This window comes from Balaenoptera ricei, chromosome 9 (assembly GCF_028023285.1).
Source record: "Balaenoptera ricei isolate mBalRic1 chromosome 9, mBalRic1.hap2, whole genome shotgun sequence".
Lineage (NCBI taxonomy): Eukaryota > Metazoa > Chordata > Mammalia > Artiodactyla > Balaenopteridae > Balaenoptera > Balaenoptera ricei.
The window spans coordinates 42,550,313-42,571,370 of record NC_082647.1 but is presented as its reverse complement, the minus strand read 5'-3'; the positions used below and the strand labels follow the sequence as shown (position 1 = coordinate 42,571,370).

Sequence of the window (21,058 nt, the reverse complement as noted above, 5' to 3'; positions counted from 1 at the left end):
TATGGGCTTAATGGGGAAAACATCTTATTTGTCTGAAAGGATAGAGTCCTGAAGCCAGTAACTCATATTGTGCTTGCATTTCAAATGCATTATTTAGTTTGGAAATTTTGTAAAAGAGTTATTTATTCTTATGCTTGTTATTTTGTTTTTAGCATACCATGAAAATCAGCTTCTATATTTAAACTAACTTAAATCTACCTTATAATACTAAGTACAGCAACTGTTAAATTAAAAAGAATATTGTGCTTAATCTAGCTTCAAACTCCAATTTCTGCCACAAATGGTCATTTTGAATCTCAATTTCCTTATCACAACAGACATTTACCTGGTCTTTCTAAACCACTGAGATTTAAAACAAACAAACAAAAAAGCCATGCCCTCTAAGAACCTGAGTGTATGGGATGGGGGTAGAGTGGAGACACTTGGACAATAATACTGTCTGCTATTTGTAACCACCTCTTCCTCACAGAGGGCTTGAGATAATTGTGTATATAAATGTACATTGTACATATACTATATATATATAAAATGTACCTAGTAAATCTGTAAACTAAATAAAATGTTAATTTTAAGCAAATATTTGTTAGTGCATTTTTACGACTTAGTTTTAAGATCTAAATACCAGGGATGAAGAGAAGAGAAAGATCAGGGATGGTTGAGAATGATATGGCAAGAGATTTAGCTAATTTGAAACATGGTTGAGAACTTGTTCTTTTCTCATTATAAATAAGGTTTAGCTGGGTAGCTTGCATTCTTGTTAACAAAATTGATTTTTGTATTTGCTATTATGCACATTTCAATAAAGACATGATGTTTAAGTATTTTGCTGAAGTTACTTATGTGACATCTCTGATTATTATTTTTTTAATTTTTAATTAAAAAAATTTTTTTTTAAATTATTTATTTTATTTTTGGCTGTGTTGGGTCTTCCTTGCTGTGCGTGGGCTTTCTCTAGTTGTGGCGAGCGGGGGCTACTCTTCGTTGCGGTGCGCTGGCTTCTCATTGTGGTGGCTTCTCTTGTTGTGGAGCACAGGCTCTAGGCGCACGGACTTCATTAGTTGCAGCACGTGGGCTCAGTAGTTGTGGCTCGCGGGCTGTAGAGTGCAGGCTCAGTAGTTGTGGCGCACGGGCTCAGTTGCTTGGCGGCATATGGGATCTTCCCGGACCAGGGCTCAAACCCATGTCCCCTGCCTTGGCAGGCGGATTCTTAACCACTGAGCCACCAGGGAGGCCCTAGTTTCATTTTTTTAAGAGAAGTGAAAAACCTTGATTCTGTGAAACAGTCTATGTAGACTTCTTTTTTTTTAATAGTTTTTTCTCCAGTTAAATCTATATTCAGTTACCTATTAGCTCTTACTAGATGCCTTTTACTTCTCTAATACTAATTATTTTATTTCTTACTTCTAAGCTTATTTATCCTCCTGTATTTTCTTTCCTTTTCATTCAAATTCTAAACCAGAGAGAGGTTGAAGATTTCATCTTTTTAAAAGAACTGTTGCACATTTTAGCATTACTTAAGTGCTCATTGGTTTGCTTGATTAGTTCCTATGGATGTCTCAGTGAAATGCTGCTTGCTTGCTTGCTCTGTGAAGCCATCCTTGATTTCCTTCAAACTGTACTTAGGTGTTCTTTATGTATTCCTACTATATTTTTTGTTTAACTGTAACTATAGCTTGTTTCTCAACAAAATTACACTATTTGAAGGCAAAATGTCCCCAGTTCTAGCATTTAGCAGCTGTTCAATAAATAATAAAATGAATTTATGTCTTTGCTTTTTATCAATTGTAATAGTCCATCAGAGCATAGCTGTTGGAATGGAAAAGCTATAGGATGTTGGGATGAGATTATTCATCTGAGTTAAACCTTTTTGCTCCTTGGCAGGTTTTTTTTTTTTCAAGCTGGATCATTAAATCAATTTAGTGAATCATTTTAAAAAATGAAAAATAGAAATGATTAGAAAATAGACTGCATTTTGCTTAGCAAGAGTATTGTTTCATGAAGGTTTTAAATTTGTACACATACATTTATACAATACAGATAATTATACCTATATATTTGTGTATACTGCGTTTTGATGCAAAATGTGTGTTTGGGGTTTTTTTGTTTGTTTGTTTTTAACTGTAAACTGTGGTAAAGTAAGTTGGAAAGCCACTGCCCAGTGGGAGAGTCCGGTAGAGAATATCAAGAGAATTTGTTTAGAAGCAGATTTACATGAAGAGCAGAATTGAGGACTAGGAGTTAGAACACTGCTGTTCTGGTATCTCTAAGTTCTAATGTTCTGAAACTCTACATAATTTAGCAAGATGATGTAGAACACATTGTATGTGTTCATTACACAGTTTGTGTAATGAAATGGGTTTTCCCAAGCTGCTAATGATAGAACTGAGGAGGAGCGTCTGTGGTTAAGTGTTTATGTGCAATATACAAAGGAAAAATCCTCAAGGTTTAAGCTGCCTATGAATTTTCTACTTAACTAATACAGTAATACAGTATTATTTATATCAGTTGCTATAACTATATGTGGTTAAGGAAAAATAATTTACCAAAGAATTATATGGTATAATGTCTCAGTGTGTTTCATGTATCAGATATTAATAAATATTTCAAGGGGTTGGTGGAAATGATCTAAGGCTGTAGAATTGAGGAGGTGCTGGGTAAAACAAAGATAAGCAGTTTCTTTAATTGTAGGACATCTCAGACCCCTTATAATCCCAAGGACCTAAAGGAACGTGACTTTATTATAAAAAATTATTGATCTAACTTTTTTCAAAACCTTAGGAACAAACATTTCATTAATGTTTCATTCTTAGGCTTGAAGTGTAATATTCTTGAATGATGATGGCATGGGTTTCATGGGCTAGACTTCAAAGATAAAGAGGACATGGGTTATTTTAACCTGCTGATAATGTTAAACTACAGGTATAATATTAGACTCTAGTTAATTACTCTTATTTTATAATTTTCATAAAGTATTTAACATCTTAAATTGGTTAACAATATTTTGTTTTAATGAGGACAGAAAAAAGTTTAATTCCAGTTATTTCCTTCTAAAGTCAGTAAAATAAGGGAATGATAATGACTTTGTTGCAGAACGTTTATAGTGCATTTCAAAGTAAAATAAATGTGTCGTTAATTTGGATTATTTAACAGATCTTAAAATATTATGTTAATTATAAAGAAATAGAAAATGTTATGGATAGGTATTCTGTTTATATTTATTGAATAATTTTGTTTTCTTAAGCTAGGATATGTGATTCTGAATTTTGTTATTCTTAAATGTTTCCTAAATAATAATGATAAATAACTTGATTGAGGTTCTTTCCACAGATTCTTTAAGTAGAGTTGGAGTTGATGGAACTAATGTAACTCTCAATTATTTTGCATTAGCAACGCTATTGCTTTCCCTTTAGTAAAGCCGGTGAGCAAGAATCTATTGTAGTTATGTCACCTTGAGAGTATTAGGACAAAGCTACTATATTTTGTATTATGATTATAGGATATCTGACATTTTGGTTTGGAAGTAAATATCACTCTACTAAAGATAGGTAGGAATTAATAATTTAATGTCCAAACTCAGGCATAACTTCCCTGCAGTCAACATTTCTTTTTATTTATTTTGAGGCTAGTACCTGTTAGAATCATTATGTTGTCAACCTTACCTTTCTACTCTGTTCTCAAATGTCTCACATGTTTATTCCCCCCAAAAAAGAAAAGTTTATAAATATAAACATTTTTATTTTCTAAAAGGTGTAAATTCTAAAGACATTTAGTAAGGTGAAGTCCCTTTTTCTCCCTCCTTCAGTTCCAGTCCCTTCTGTAGTGACAAGCATTATTAAGTTGTTACAAGTTTTCTGGCATTTTTCTATAATTTTATATACACTAGTCATTCCCATGTAGATTTCTTTTTTATATAAATGGTACTGTGCTGTAAATACTGTTCTGTGAATGTTTTTTTCCCTATCATTTAATATATTATACTTAATATTCATGTCTGTACATAAAGTAACTCATTCTTCAGAGCATGGGGTATTCCATACTGTGTGATTATCATGATTTATACAGTCTACTGTTGATGGACAATTAAACAATGCTTAATTTCCTTGAATTTTTAGGCACACGTATAAATGCTTGTATAATGTACATTTCTAAAAGTGAAATTGCTGGGTCAAAAGGCATGTGCATTTAAGTTGTGATAGACTGCCAAATTGTTCCTCAGAAAAGTGATACCATGGCACAAAAACAGAAACATAGATCAATGGAACAAGATAGAAAGCCCAGAGATAAACCCACGAACCTATGGTCAACTGATCTATGACAAAGGAGGCAAAGATATACAATGGGGAAAAGACAGTCTCTTCAATAAGTGGTGCTGAGAAAATTGGACAGCTACATGTAAAAGAATGAAAGTAGAACACTCCCTAACACCATACACAAAAATAAACTCAAAATGGATTCGAGACCTAAATGTAAGACCGGACACTATAAAACTCTTAGAGGAAAACATAGGAAGAACACTCTTTGACATAAATCACAGCAAGATCTTTTTTGATCCACCTCCTAGAGTAATGGAAATAAAAACAAAAATAAACAAATGGGACCTAATGAAACTTCAAAGCTTTTACACAGCAAAGGAAACCATAAACAAGACGAAAAGACAACCCTCAGAATGGGAGAAAATATTTGCAAACGAATCAACGGACAAAGGATTAATCTCCAAAATATATAGACAACTCATGCAGCTCAATATTAAACAAACAACCCAATCCAAAAATGGGCAGAAGACCTAAATAGACATTTCTCCAAAGAAGACATTCAGATGGCCAAGAAGCACATGAAAAGCTGCTCAACATCACTAATTATCAGAGAAATGCAAATCAAAACTACAGTGAGGTATCACCTCACACCAGTTAGAATGGGCATCATCAGAAAATCTACAAACAACAAATGCTGGAGAGGGTGTGGAGAAAAGGGAACCCTCTTGCACTGTTGGTGGGAGTGTAAATTGATACAGCTACTATGTAGAACAGTATGGAGGTTCCTTAAAAAACTAAAAATAGAATTACCATATGATCCAGCAATCCCACTACTGGGCATATACCCAGAGAAAACCATAATTCAAAAATATACGTGCACCCCAATGTTCATTGCAGCACTATTTACAATAGCCAGGTCATGGAAACAACCTAAATTCCCATCGACAGACGAATGGAAAAAGAAGATGTGGTACGTATATACAATGGAATATTACTCAGCCATAAAAAGGAACGAAATTGAGTCATTTGTTGAGAAGTGGATGGATCTAGAGACTGTCATACAAAGTGAAGTAAGTCAGAAAGAGAAAAACAAATATCGTATATTAACGCATGTATGTGGGACCTAGAAAAATGGTACAGATGAACCGGTTTTCAGGGCAGAAGTTGAGACACAGATGTAGAGAACAAACGTATGGACACCGAGGGGGGAAAACTGCGGTGGGGTGGGGATGGTGGTGTGCTGAGTTGGGCGATTGGGATTGACTTGTATACACTGATGTGTATAAAATTGATGACTAATAAGAACCTGCAAAACAAACAAACAAAAAAACTAATACTAAACTTTTTTTGGGTTATTTGTATGGAAATATGTTAATATAAATGTTTCAGACATTACATAAAATTTCTAAAAATCTTATATGTTCTGGTATAATGTTGTAAGTCATAATTCTAGTCATTACTTTAAAATGTATATCTCAGAAATAACTAAATTTCCTTGTCAGTTGCATTATTATGAACTTTCATCAAATCTTTAACCATGGTCATTTTTAAGTCTTTTGTCATTTACAGACAGTTCCGGGTGTACTCTGATGCTTTTGCAAAAATGTTCCTATAAAAAGGTTTCATCTTCAAGGAATTCATGGAAAAGACTCTGACAAGTACATGTTTCTGGTAACTGACTATACTGCTGAACTGAATGAATAAGCATTTTCAGAACCCTAATGGAAAAGTGCTAACAAAAGATCAAGATGAAAAAAAAATTAATTACATGGGACTGAGTGAACTGATGAGGATGATTATAATTTTTGTGACTTTCTGTTTGAATAAAAAAAAAATTAAAAAAGCAATAGTGCAGCGATGGGGCGAGGTCCTGCTTCCTCCTCAAGGAATATACACAGCAATACCTTTGAGTTCTTCTGTGGAACTAAGGCTCCCACCCAGGTGGAAGATGGTAACTTCAGGCTGAGCACAGGATTCCTGGAATGTCACCCTGTTACCTCACCACCAACCAGTCAGAAGAAAGTCTGCACACAGTGGACGATAATAAGGCCCCTGACCCCCTCCGCTAATGAGTCTCCCTTTAAAAACTTTAATGGTTGAGCAGAATCTTTGGAGTTGGTTTTTGGACACAAGTTGCCAGTCTCTTGCATAAAGCAACCTTTCCATTCCTACCAGTACTTGTCTCTCAAAAGTATTAGCTTTTGAGCAGCGAGCAGTCAAACCTGAGTTCAGTAACATGGGGGCAGGAGTCCACACACCACCAAGCAATTCTCGGACACCATCTGAGTTTCCTACAATCAACTCAATTCTGAAACTATCTACCTGGAGATAGCATCAGATTCTACAAGTTAAAGGCTCAGTCCTATAAGACTGCCCCCTTCCCCCAGTTGCCACTTCAGACACCAGTCACCACTTCAGACACCAGTCACAAGTCCAGGTCTTTCTGACCCACCAGCTGTGAAGTCGGAGCTTCCAGTGACCCCCTTCCTTGAGTTTACATACCAGGGAAGAGCTAAATTGGACTCCTTGTTGGATCTGTTTCTTTGAGTTTAACCTTTGCTTTTTGTTGCTTTTGTTATTATAATCATATATAATGGCCTGCCTCGGGACCCTGACCCTCTGTCTGGATGTTAAACCAAAGTGCCTTTGTTCAGGGAAACATCCTGACCCTGTCTACCTGTGAGTTGCTGCAGAAAAGAGGAAATTAACACATCCCCTCCCCGAGGCTGGCCATTCTAGGAGATATTTGCAAGGCTTATGGCCTTTTTACTTTACTTGCTCACCTCCTCCCCCTCTCTGTTCTATAAAAGAAACTGGCATTCAGATCAAAATAATGTGGTTTTTTGGGGACCCTTGTCTGCCATCTTCTCGATCTGCCGGCTTTTTGAATAAAGTCGTTACTCCTTGCCTCAAAAAAAAAAAAGAAAAGCGATACCGGTTTACAGTTCCAAGAGCCACTCTGAAGGTTGATCTATTTTCTTTAGGCTTAATTAGACAGGTTTTTCTCTGAACACCACTTTAGTCATATCTCTTAGGTTTTTGTATATATTACTCATTTTGTTTGTATTTGAGTAGTTTTTCAGATAAGAAGAGTTGAGGGGAGATACTGTTTTATGTCAAAGTGGGCAAATGGGTTGTGTTATTTTGTTGTTAATTTATAATTTCACTGCATTGTAGTCAGAGAATATGATCTGTAGATTTCTGTGTTTTTCAGTACTGATTGATTTTCTTTATAGCCAAAACATGATCTGATTATGTAAGTGCTTCATAGGTATTTGAAAAATATGTTTTATTCTCTGGGTAGGAATTTTTGTATATTTTTGAGAATCAGCCATATTAATTATTTAGATCATTTCCATTTTTTAATCACTTTATCAGTATCTGAGAAGTCTGTTTGCCTTTCACTGTATATGTTCTCTTAATTCCTCATTGTTCCTAAGTTTTTGTCTAATGGAATTTGTCCTTTTCATTTATGTTATCCAGTTTATTGACATACAGTTATTAATAGTACTCTTATAATTTTTTTTATTTCTGTAAAATTGGGAGTAATATCCACACTTTCTGACCCACACTTTCTGATTTTTTTTTGTTTGAGTGTATTGTTTAATTTCCTTATATGTGTTAATTTTTTCATTTTCTTTCTGTTATTGATCTCGAGTCTCATTTCCTTGTGATAGGAAAAGATGATTTAAATCTTTTAAAGTTTATCAAGACGTACTTGGTTTTATGGTCAGTCTTGAAAAATACTCCCTGTGCACGTGAGAAAAATGTGTATTTTGGTGGTGTTGAATGGAGTATTTTGTCTATGTTTATTAGGTCCAGTTGGTTTATAGTGTTGTTCAAGTCCTCTGTTTTCTAATTTATTTTCTGTCTGGTTCTTCTATCCATTATTTAAAGTGGAATATTGAACTCTCCAATTAGTATTGTAAAACTGTCTATTTTCCCCTTCAAAATTTTGTCAGTGTTTCCTTTATATATTTTGGGGCTCTGATGTTTGGTGTATATATGTTTATAATTCTGTAATAATATCCACATCATGAATTGACCCTTTTATTGATAATAAATCCTAATTTGTATCTTGTAACAATTTTTTACTTAAGTCTCTTTTGTCTGATACAAGTATAACCATCTCACCTCTTTTGATTACTGCTTACATGGAATATCTTTTTTATCCTTTTACTTTCAACTTGTGTGTGTCCTTAGATCTAAAGTCTTTAGATTTTACAGGTAGCATACAGTTGGATCGGGTTATTTTAGCCATTCTGGCAGTCTGTGCCTTTGATTAAGGCATTTAATCCATGTACATGTAAAGTAATTACTGGTAACAGAGAACTTAGTTTTGTCATTTTGTTGTTTTCTGTATGTCTTACAGCTTTTGAATATATAATTTTCTCCTTTACTGCCTTCTTTTGTGTTTAGTTGATGTTTTGTAGCATCATGTTTTGATTCCCTTTCTCATTTTCTTATTTGTATATTCTGTAGATGCTTTCTTTGTAGTTATCATAGAGATTATATATAAAATCTTAAATTACAATAACCTAACTTGAATTTATACCAATTTAATTTTAATTACATATACAAACTACTCATATACAGCCCGCACATACTTTTTTTTTATTATTGATGTCACAAATTGTATCTTTAAACATTCTATACTCAATAACACAGACTTCTAATTATTTCTTATTCATTCGTCTTTCAAGTCTTACAGAAAATGTAAAGTGGAGTTAGAAACTGAAATTACAATAATACCAGTTTTTATATTTGTCCATGTATTTACCTTTACTGGGGATGTTTATGTGGCTTTGAATTATTGTCCAGGGTTCTTTCATTTCAAATGAAGGACTCCCTTCAGCATTCCTTGTGGAGGATGTGTAGTGATAATGAATTCCCTCAGTTTTTGTTTATCTGGAAATATCTTAATTTCTACCTCAGCTTTTCGGCATGATTTTGCCAGATATAGAATTCTCATTTGACAGTTGTATCATCACATTGTCTTCTGGTCTCCAAAGTTTCTGCTGAGAAATCAGCTGCTAATCTTATTGATGATACCTTCTATGTGATATGTTGCTTCTCTCTTGCTGCTTTCAAGATTCTCTTTTTGTCTTTGTTTTTTATCAGTTTTATCATGATGTGTCTCAGTGTGGGTTCCTGGGTTTATCCTACTAGTTCAGTGAGATTCTTGGATTTGTAGATTCATCTCTGTCATCAAATTGGGAAAAAATTTGGTCATTTTTTTTTCCTTCAAATAATCTATTTGACCCTTTCCCTTTTTCCTTCTAAAACTCATACTGTATATAATAGTTCAATAAATGGTGTCCCACATAGATCCCTTAGGCTGTGTTTACTTTTCTTCATTCTTTTTTCTCCTTAGACTCAATAATTTTAATTGTCCTGTCTTCCAAGTTTGCTGATTCTTTTTTAGACATGCTCAGTTGCTTTTGAACCTCTCTAGTGAATTTTTTCAATTGTGTTTTTCAGCTCCAGAATTTTTGTTTTTCTGTTTTGTTTTTGGTTTGGTTTTTTTACACAATTTCTATTTCTTTGTTAAATTCTGGTTTTGTTCTTACGTCGTTTTCCTGATTTCCATCAATTGTTCATTGTTTTCTTTAGCTCTTTGGACATATTTAAGACAGCTATTTTGTTTAATTTATTATTATTATTTTTTTGCTATTTAAATTTATTTACTTATTTATTTGGCTGCACCAGGTCTTTAGTTGTGTTATGTGGGCTCTTAGTTGCAGCATGCAGGATCTAGTTTCCTGACCAGGGATTGAACCCAGGCCGCCTGCATTGGGAGCGCAGAGTCTTAACCGCTGGACCACCAGGGAAGTCCTTATATTTATTTATTTAAAAAAAATTTTTATTGGAGTATAGTTGATTTACAGTTTTGTGTTAGTTTCAGATGTACAGCAAAGTGAATCAGTTATGCATATATCCACTCTTCTTTGGATTCTTTTCCCATATAGGCCATTACAGAGTATTGAGTAAAGTTCCCTGAGCTATACAGTAGGTCCTTATTAGTTATGTATTTTATATATAGTAGTGTATATACGTAAATCCCAATCTTCTCATTTATCCCCCCAACCCCCGTAACCATAAGTTTGTTTTCTACTTTGTTTCTACAGAACTCTATCTCTGTTTTGTAAATAAATTCATTTGTACCCCCGTTTTTTTTAGATTCCACATATAAGAGATATGATATTTGTCTTTCTCTAAGACAGCAATTTTAAAGTCCTCGTCTAGCAAGTCCACTATCTATGCTGCTTCAGGGATGGTTTCTGGGATTTTGTTTTGTTCCTTTCTATGGGCTATGTTTTCTGTTTCTTTGAATGCCTTGTGATTTGTTGTTGAAAAATATGCATTTGAAAAACCTCACCCTGCCCTGTGTTTGCAGACTTGGTCATATGTCAGGGCAGATGTCTGATGATTAGCTGGGCATGCTCTGAGCCTAGAGATCCAGCCTAAAGTGAAAGTTTAATGCCTTTTCACAACTTTTCTGAGCATGTTTATTGCTTGAGCCTCTATGTGGCTTTCTCAGTTCCCCCTGCATACATGGTTTCTTTTGAATGTCTTAATTCTCCAAGGAGTTTTACCTCAAAGTCTCCTCAGGGCCTTAGGTGCTCTGTTGTGTCTCTCCACCCATAATTTTTTGCTTCAGGCATCTGTAGTCCTCCTGCACTTTAACCAGCGATGCCCCGTGCTTCTCCAACCTGAAATCCCAGTTAGGCAACACTAGTCCTTCTGACAGCCCCAAAGAGGTTAGAATGTTTTATCTGAGTAAAGTCTGCTCTGTTCCTTCTTGTTTGAGGGAATGACGCTGAAAACTCAGCCTCTGTGCACTGGTGCCGAATCGAATCTTGGAGACAGACTTTTGGGTGAAGTAGAAAGTAATAGCTTTATTGCTTTGCCAAGCAAAGGGGGACACAGCGGCCTTATGCCTTGAAAACTGTGTGTCCCAACCCAGGAGGATTTGGTGAGGAGTTTTATAGCAATGGTTCAAGGGCAGGGTTGCTTCTAAATGAAAATATTGTAGATACTTCTGATTATCCCCAAGTACTTGGGTTTTATTCTAGTCTTTCCTCCTTTATTCAAGGTTTAAGAGTTTAGAAAGAAGCAGGTATGGGGAACCTATAACTTATTTTCCTGTGACTTAGAAATTTCTATGTCTAGAAAAAAGGGTATTCTCCCTCATTCAAAGGGAGTAAGCCCAGACCACCTACAATGGTTCTTACCTTTCTTTCTTTCTTTTTTTTTTTAAATTTTATTTATTTATTTATTTATTTTTGGCTGCGTTGGGGCTTCATTGCTGCCCATGGGCTTTCTCTAGTTGCAGCGGGCGGGGGCTACTCTTCGTTGCAGAGCATGGGCTCTAGGCGCACGGGCTTCAGTAGTTGTGGCGCATGGGCTCAGTAGTTGAGGCTCACAGGCTCTAGAGCGCAGGCTCAGTAGTTGTGGCACACGGGCTTAGTTGCTCCGCGGCATGTGGGATCTTCTCGGGCCAGGGAATCAAACCTGTGTCCCGTGCATTGGCAGGCGGATTCTTAACCACTGTGCCACCAAGGAAGTCACCCGGTTCTTACCTTTCTTGGGAGCCAATATCAAAAGAACTCAACCTAGAAATAGAAATAGTAAGGTTAATATTGTGATATCAGTTATTTAGGCTACAGATGCCTATTAAACTCACTGAACTATTAACAATAACTAGATTCTTTAATCTGGTGCCATATTAATTGATAATTATTATATGACTTTTAATCTATTTTAACTTTGTATTATGTATATCCTGAAGGTGTTTATATTTTAGTAAAAAAATATCTGTACATTTGGTATGCTGTACTAGACTTGACATGAAGGGTTTGTGAATCTTAGTGGAAATTGTGTCTTACCTCCCTCCTTTCCTACTTCAAGCAGGAGCATTTTTATAAAAAGTAATTACCCATGATTTTTTGGAGTCTGGTTTATAGAGAAGTACCCTTTATACTTAAGCTGATTGGTATATGGGTAAATTGGAAGTATTTTTTTGTGGTTCACTTTTGTACTAAGATGCATTGTGATTAATTTTTCTTCTTTTTATCAGCAGATTTCTACTTTTTATAGCTGCATGATTTGTTGCCTTGGTCATTCATTGTCTGTAATAAACGTTTATACTTCTTTTATTTTTTATTTCACTGAAGCAGCAATATATAATCCAACTGGGATGTTTCCTTCATGGCTAACTTTCTTCTCTAGGAATACATTACTGTTAAAAATGGTGACTACAGATACATTACTTTTAAAGAACACAGATGGTAGAATTATAAAGGTAAAAATCCTTGGAAACATGAGTCTAATTTGATAGATAAGAAAATGAGGGCAAAGAATTTATTCTAATAGAGAGTCTTTATAGTATATTTTCTAATGTCACTTCCTTGTCCCACTAAGAAGTACTTGCATAAAAGCAAGTTTGATTATAGCATTGGTTGAATATTTAAGCTTGTTAAGGTAGCTGAGTTTAACAGATTTCCACCTCTATTTCTTTTAGGTGAATCTGGACTGGGAAAGTCAACATTAATCAACTCATTATTCCTCACAGATTTGTATTCTCCAGAGTATCCAGGTCCTTCCCATAGAATAAAAAAGACTGTACAGGTATGTATATTGTTAACTGATGATAAGGTGGGGTAATGTTAACAGATACAAAACACATTCTATAACTTGTATTATATTTCCATAGAGGTAGATTTCAAGTTTGGCCTTAGCCAATGTAAAGTGGTAAACATGGTTGCTGATAAAAAAGAGAGATTGATTTATTGAGAGAAGTGCAGGTAATTAGAGGAATTTTCTTGATTAGAACCTTATAAATTTGTCTTGAGGAACCTCCTAGAGAGTATACTGGGATGTAGTAACAGCTGGAGTTATGCTGCATTATGGTAGCTACTTGTCATATGTAGTAGCTATTTAAGTTTGCATGAGTTAAAAGTCAATAAAACTAAAAATTCACTTTCTCAGTTGCACCAGTCACATTTCAAATGCTCCGTAGTCATATGTGGCAAGTGGCTACCATTTGGGGCAGCACAGATATGTTTCCACCATTGCAGAAAATTCTGTTGGACAGCGTAGAGAAAACATGATTCGTGTGGAAGCCATTATTATTTAAATACAGTGTTCTGTATTAGTGAATGGCATGATACCACATGGTAGTTGAATGGCAATAGCAATTTGTTAAGTCTTACAAGCTATGTGTGGTCTAATTTAGTACTTCTTGATCTTTAATGTATATTCAGATCACCTGGGGAGCTTGTTAAATTTAGTTCCTGTTCTAGTAGGTCTGAGGTGGGCTGAGATTCAGTATTTCTAACAAAATCCAAGGTGATGCTCATGTTGCTGGCCCATATAGCGAAGTGCTAGACTCTCTAGCTCTGCATTGTCCAGTACAGTAGCTGGTAACCACATGTGACTGTTGAGCTCTTAAAATGTGGGTAGTCCAAATTGAGATGTTATGCAAGTATAAAATACACCCCAGATTTTGAAGACTTAGTTTGTAAAAAAAAAAAGAATGTTATTTCATTAATAAATTTTTCTATTGATTACATTTTGCAGTAATGATAATTGGTTATATTGGGTTAAATAAAATACATTAATTTCACCTGTTACTACTTTCTCAAGTGGCTACTGAAAATTTTAAAATTATGTGGCCCACATTACATTTTTGTTGGGCAGCACTGCTCTAAACTGTTGATTGAAAAAATTGTTGGTGGATTGATGTGGTAATACACAGCACAGAAGCAGAAGAGAAGTGGAGAAAACAGTTCTGGCAGGAGCATGTTTTATTGAGGCAATGACTCTGGAGCTGGATATTTTATTTCTCCTTTTTAAAGTTTTCTCTGTTTTAGGAATTAAAAAAAAATTTTTTTTTACATTTATTTATTTTATTTATTTTTGGCTGCGTTGGGTCTTCGTTGCTGCGCATGGGCTTTCTCTAGTTGTGGCGAGCGGGTCCTACTCTTCGTTGCAGTAGGCACACGAGCTTCAGTAGTTGTGGCACACGGGCTCAGTAGTTGCGGCTCGCGGGCCCTAAAGTGCACACTCAGTAGTTGCGGTGCGCGGGCTTAGTTGCTCCGCGGCCTGTGGGATCTTCCCAGGCCAGGGCTCGAACCCGTGTCCGCTGCATTGGCAGGTGGATTCTTAACCACTGTGCCACCAGAGACGCCCAGGAATTTAAAAAATATCCTTCATGGAGCTTGAGATTTCAAATTACCTGCAAATATGTGTTCTGTTGATAAAAACTTGATACTATACTGCATTGCTTATTTTGTGATGTATTGACTATTTTAACCCTAAGCAAGAAGATATACTTTTAGCTTTCTTAACTTAAGTATTTAAATCCAGGATTAGTAACTAGGTATGTAGAAATGTTAAGGGAACCCCACAGTGTAGATTCCTAAATTCAGGAATATTTACTGTAAAATATCTGTTAAATATTAATGGTCATGTATCTACCAGTGGTGTTCTTGGTGACTAGTGCTGGTGAGGAAATTTTCTGAGTCCTCTTTGTAGTTTTAGCACATAGCATAACGCCAGGTCTAGATTAATAATAAAACCACACTCCGTGAGTCATTAACATCTTCCAGGTACTATTCCAAACACTTTAGATGCATTTACTTATTTAATTCTTTCAGTAACTTTATGAGGTAAGTGGTATTCTTATCCCCATTTTACAGATGTGGAAATTGAGGCACAGAGATGGTGATATGCCAAGATCATGTAGTTAGAGTACCAGAACTAGGATACAAATCTAAGCAAATCTGGTTTAGTCTGTAGTGTATCAACTGTACTATCTTTATACTGTAGATATTTAATAAGTGTTAGTTTAACAGATTAACCATTTCTTAATAAGTGGATTAGCTTTTCTTTACTTTTTAATAATGTTTGGTCCAACAAGTTGTCAATTTTCTTTGATTTATATTGCCTTTGCCTTTAAAAATCTTAAATTTGGAGATATTTTGTCTAATCCCAGTTAGGCAATTTAGACAAAATGATTTGATCGGTGAAGTCATCACTTCATAGTTATGTAATATATGAAAGTTTAGTTTAAAAAAAAAAAACCCAGAAAATTAGGTCATAAGGCTGATCTATCTGATGCTGGCAAGTAAGGAATACTTAAGAGAAGTGTTTTTTTGTTTGTTTGTTTTATTTTTAAAATATCAAATGGTGCACACGTAATGTTTGGTGTTGCTTATTAGATTTGAATTTTCCAGCTGGACCCTGGAGGGTATTGACTGACTGTAGGACTAGGCTTGAAATTCCAGTAAACTGCTTGGTGGATGATGGGAGCCAATTAACTCATAAAAGTTTTGTACCTTACCAAGTTTTATTTTACTTTGTTTAATAAAGGCAAATGGACAATATTTCTAGCTCTCTTGATTCACCCAATGCAGTGATTTTTGCTAGTGTCTGAACAGGTGAAAGTATTGGCACATGCAATCTAAGGAATTCATCATATAGAAATCTAGTTTAACATGCTCTGCAACAAAGTATTTGCTCAAACAATGAGAGATTGTTTTACTCCCCCTCCCCCCAACCTAGTTCTTACACTTGTCCACTTTTGGCTTATTCTGCTCTGACCAAACCAACCTCCTTGCTGTTCTTTGAACAGGCTAATCCTACTTCCACCACAGGGGCCTTCCACTTCTGTTTCTCTGCTTGCAGTGGTTTTCCCTGAGATATCCTCATGGCTTGCTTCATAATTTTCATCAGTTCTCTGCTTAAAAGTTGCTTTCTTAAGGAGGCCTTTCCTGACCACCCTATAAACTCCTTCTAATTCCCACCCCAGGCTCTAAATGTGTAACCTCTATAAGGGTAGGAACTTCACTTTATTCACTGCTGCAAGCTAAGTTCCTAGAACTGCATCTGTTATACGTTAGCATCCCATATTTGTTGAATGACTGAACAAACAAGTTTTAAAAATTTATAAGACTTAGTGTTTAGTTGGGATATTTCAAACTTTGAGGGTCTTTGAAGTTTTGTTTATCTTTCTTTGGGTCTGTGAAGTTTTATAAAACACTATCATAGATTAAGTGGAATAATTTTAAATTTGATTATCTTTTATGAAGTTTTGTTGATTATTTTTATTTTGTCTTGAGCAGAATTTTTTTAATTTAATTTTTAAATTGATGTGTAATTTGTGTACTAAAAGGGCACAAATTTAAGCATAGAACTTGATGAGTTTTTATATATGTATTCATATATCCAGTTAACCACACCCAGATTAAGATATAGTATGTTTCTAGGACCCTGGAAGGCTTCCTTATGCCTCCTCTCACTCAGTATTATACCCACCCCCAAATTAAACACCTTTCTGACTTCTATCTCCATAGATTAATGTTGTCTGTTCTTGAACTTCATTTAGATATATTCCTGTCTGATTTCTTTCACTGGAGATTATGTCTGTGGTATTTATTCATGTTGTGTAGCTGTAGTTCTTTTCATTGTTGCATAATATTCCACTGCATGAATATATCACAGTGTATCCCCTCTGTTGCAGATAAGCATTTGGGCTTTCACTTTTTGACTAACATAAATATTCTTGTATATATCTTTTGGTGGACATAAGTACTCATTTCTGTTGTGCATGTGTGTGCATAAAGACATTTCATCATTTCAGTTTATTTTCTTTGATTTCTTATGAGATTGAACGTATGTTTTATACTCATTAATTGTTCAGATTTCATTGAAGTGCTTTGACCATCTTAATATTTCCTATCTTTTCCTTCTTAATTTGGAGAAGTGTCTTATCTAGGTAATGGTCCCTTACATTTCAGTCATTGCAGATAATTTCTCCCAGGCTGGCATCTGTTAAAGGTGGTGGGAGAATCAGTTTGTAAGAATTCTGTTTACATTGGTCTGTCTCCAAAATAATCCTGTCTAAACTCACTTTGCCTTCCTTTTTAAGATAACCCAAGTGTCCTCTTCTATTGTGAATATCTTCCTAGTTCTCCCTGTTTTGAAAACAAAGGAGTAATTAGGACTAAGGGTATCTCTAGTAAGATTTTTAAGACAAAGGCTTGTGTACCACTGTTAAATCTCCCCCCTTTACCAAAAGTGAGACATTAACATTTGAGAACTGGGTTGATCCTGATTAGAATCCCAGAGAAGTCCTCTTTCCTGACTATACCATGGAGGTATTCCTTGATAACTGGAAACAAGATGAAGATCATCTGAACTGTTTTCTTCACTTACCCAGGAGAGAACATGACATGTGCCTAGTCGTTCAGTGTAGTTAGAGAATAGAATGTAGTTTTCTTTTACAGTTGACTGGCTTTTCACCAAGCTCGATAATCTAGCAGATGATCTGCTCTTAGAAGCTCTTAAATTCTTTTAGTGAAGAGTGATCAGGAGTATTACATCTCAGCCCAGACATATTAGACCAGGAAAAACATACAATCCTGAGTTTCAAAAGGCAAATGTCTGCAATTTCCCTGACCTGAAGCCTTTCTGGAACACTTCCAACTGTCAAAAAGAAGAAGAAGAGAAGAAACATCTGTGATGTGGCCAAATAAGGAGTGAAATTTTAATAAAGACCACAATTTCATAATCTCTTCCCTGAGCATTGTTTATTTACAAGAGGCTTATATCTTAAAGAAGAAATTCCTTCACATTCACAGTCTTGGAAGGAAGGAGAAACCATCTACTCTGAGCAGAGAAATGATTCTGAGTTTCCGGTATATCAGTGGTTCTGATTTGAGTGAACTTTCAGAGATAGATAGAAATCTTCTGAGATTAATTCCCAGCCTCCTATCTTTGGCCTTAGGTACCTGAGCTGTGCAGTTCCAAATGTGAGCTGACATTCTAGTCCTGTAGTTCTTTATACCAGTGGTTCTCAAAGTTCAATGTGTATCACAATCACTTGGAAGCCTTGCTCAAACAGATTCTTGAGTCCCCCTCCCCAGAGTTTTCTGTTTAGTAGGTTTGAGGCAGGGCCCAAAGAATTTGCATTTCCAGTAAGTTCCCAAACTATGCAGCTGCCAGTCTGGGTACTATACTTTGTGGACCACTCCTCTGTAGTGTTTCTGGCCTGCTGCAGACTGGTTTCATCCTATCTCTGGGGGAAGAAAGAGAGTGAACTGTTTTTCCTTAGTTCTTTCAGAATATTTCAAATTGAATGAAATGGCACCATGTTACTTTCACTTTCATTCATATATATATTTTTCCAATAGACTGATTAAAATAAAGTGATAGAAAAAATTGAACACTTGAGCTCTACTTCATATTCCAATCTCAAATATAGGTGCTCAGATTAACAAAAATTTTAAGAAAAATATTACAATGTTGTATATATGGTAGCAAATTTTATAATTTTGTTATATTTGAAAATATATCTTATTTCATGTCAGCAAAAGGTTGCCAGCTGTCTCCTAGGGAAAGACTGTCCTTTATTCTGAGACTAAATCCATTTCAGTTTCTTTTGTGAAATGACAGTGGTAGTTTTTTTTTTCAAGTTCTTTGTTGGTAGCCTTATGTTGGTCCCCTTTAAAACTTTTTTTCTTGGTCTGTGAAGTCCAATAAATCACTATTTTAGATTAAATGGGTACAAAAATTTTGGAGGTGAGAAGAAGTGAAAACAGTGAATCCTGTCCCTAAGATAACATCTTATGACTCCTTGAAACATTTTTACAGAGTCCAATTAGGAAACTCTCCTGTTGATGTTGGTCCAGTTTTGATAGTTTTTTGAACCAGTCATACACAGAACAGATGATTGAATGCTTGTCTTTTACCAGGTTTGAGGGCTTCAAGGATGATGGACACAGAGTTCTCAAGGATGTCACAGTCATATGAAGGATATAGCAAACAATTATGATTTAGTGAGAAAGGTGCTGCTATAGGGTGGTATAGGTGACCTTGGCAAAGTATATTTTAGTGAAATAGTAGGAATAGAGGGGAATATGACAGTGGGTTGAGAAGTGATTTGTGAGGCAGTGAAGATGGGGGTAGAGCTATGAAGGAAGGGATGAGAGGGAATACCTAGAGGTTGAGTGTAGGGGACAGAGACAGTGGTTTGGTTTTTATTTCCAAAAAAGACCTGAGACTGTTTATATCCTATGGGGAATCATTCCCTAAGAGATAAGAGATTGAAGATACAGGGGAAATAGTCTAAATAGTTGTCAAAATGACTCTAAAATGGAAATTGGTCAGATCCCCAGCATAGATTGAGAAATTAGCCTTAGGAAAAAAAGGGATCTATTCCACTGAACAGGAGGGAAGATTCAGTGTTGCTTCAAACAAATTGGGGATGCTGTTGGGAACCCTGCTACACTGTTGGTGGGAATGTGAATTGGTGAAGCCACTATGGAGAACAGTATGGAGGTTCCTTAAAAAGCTAAAAATAGAGGTACCATATGACCCAGCAATCCCACTCCTGGGCATATATCTGGAGAGAACTCTAATTCGAAAAGATACATGCACCCCAGCGTTCACAGCAGCACTATCTAAGACATGGAAGCAACCTAAATGTCTGCTGACAGATGAATGGATAAACAAGATGTGGTGTATACACACACACACCCCCCACACACACAATGGAATATTACTCAGCCATAAAAAAGAATGAAATAATGCCATTGCAGCAACATGGACGGACCTAGAGATTATTATACGAAGTGAAGTAAGTCAGAAAGAGAAAGACAAATACCATATGATATCACTTATGTGGAATCTAAAAAAATGATACAAATGAATTTGTTTACAAAACAGAAGCAGACTCACAGACTTAGAAAACAAACTTATAGTTACCAAGGGGGAAGGGGGGGGATTAATTAGGAATTTGGGATTAACATATACACACCACTATACATAAAATAGATAAACAACAGGGACCTACTGTATAGCACAGGGAACTATATTCAATATCTTGTAATAACCTATAATGGAAAAGAATCTGAATATATATATACACACACACACACACATATATACATACATACATACTTTGCTATACACCTGAAACAATGTAAATCAACTATACTTCAATTTTTAAAGATTAAATAATAAATAGCAACAACAAATTGGTGGTGCTCTCCTCTTCCAGTGGAGATCAAGTGCTTTGCTGAGCATGGTGGCAGAGATTGTAAGGTAGAGCTTGGGAAGAGCCATACTGGGAGGGACATGAGTTGAAGGAGCAAATAAAAGCCATACTGTGAGAGGCATGAGATGAAGGAACAAGTAAAAGGATCATCATATGGCATGGAAATTCCTGTCAAAGTTGAAGTTTATGAATTTTATGGAAAGGTATCTGAGCTGGAAAGGAAAAGAAAGGATTTAGGAGGGGAGTTGCTAATAGAAAATGAAAGGGACAAGGGGATTAAGATCTCAGTGTAAGGAGACAAGGGAATGAGGTATAGTGGTTCAGAGAGTGGAAGGCAGAATTAGAATCTTCAGATCAAGTGTCTTTTCAGCTAGTTCTGGGTCTTGATGAGAGGGAAGTAGTCTTTAAGCATAACTATTCTGTTGGTCATTGCCTCTTTAAGTTTCTTGTTGAACATAATGAAGTGTTTAAGATGATGTTTGTCTTTTGAGTTATTAAATAATCAAAATAGGTTTTGTGTTTGAGCTAAGTGGAATATCACAGGCTGTTCAAGTATCTACTAGTCAAGTCTCTGCAGAGTTATGGCTATAATGCCACATCCTGAGCAAGTATAGTTGGAGGTAAACTCCTGACAGAAAATTTTAACCCTCTCCTCAAATTTTAATATAGTTAATTAAGTAACACTTTTTATTTATCTTTAAAAAATGACTCAAACATTAAGTTAGAAAAGTGTAGTGTATTT

The 21,058-nt window shown here is 35.5% G+C and overlaps 1 protein-coding gene across 3 annotated transcripts in view; it reads left to right on the top strand.

Annotated features, from left to right (window-relative positions):
• SEPTIN7 (septin 7) overlaps window positions 1-21,058 on the top strand; it is a 79,648-nt gene that overhangs the window by 8,810 nt on the left and 49,780 nt on the right. For all 3 annotated transcript variants that reach the window (XM_059933617.1, XM_059933615.1, XM_059933616.1), the window contains exon 3: window positions 12,778-12,884. In XM_059933617.1, the coding sequence (XP_059789600.1) occupies window positions 12,778-12,884 (107 nt within the window). The remainder of the gene's footprint in view (window positions 1-12,777; window positions 12,885-21,058) is intronic.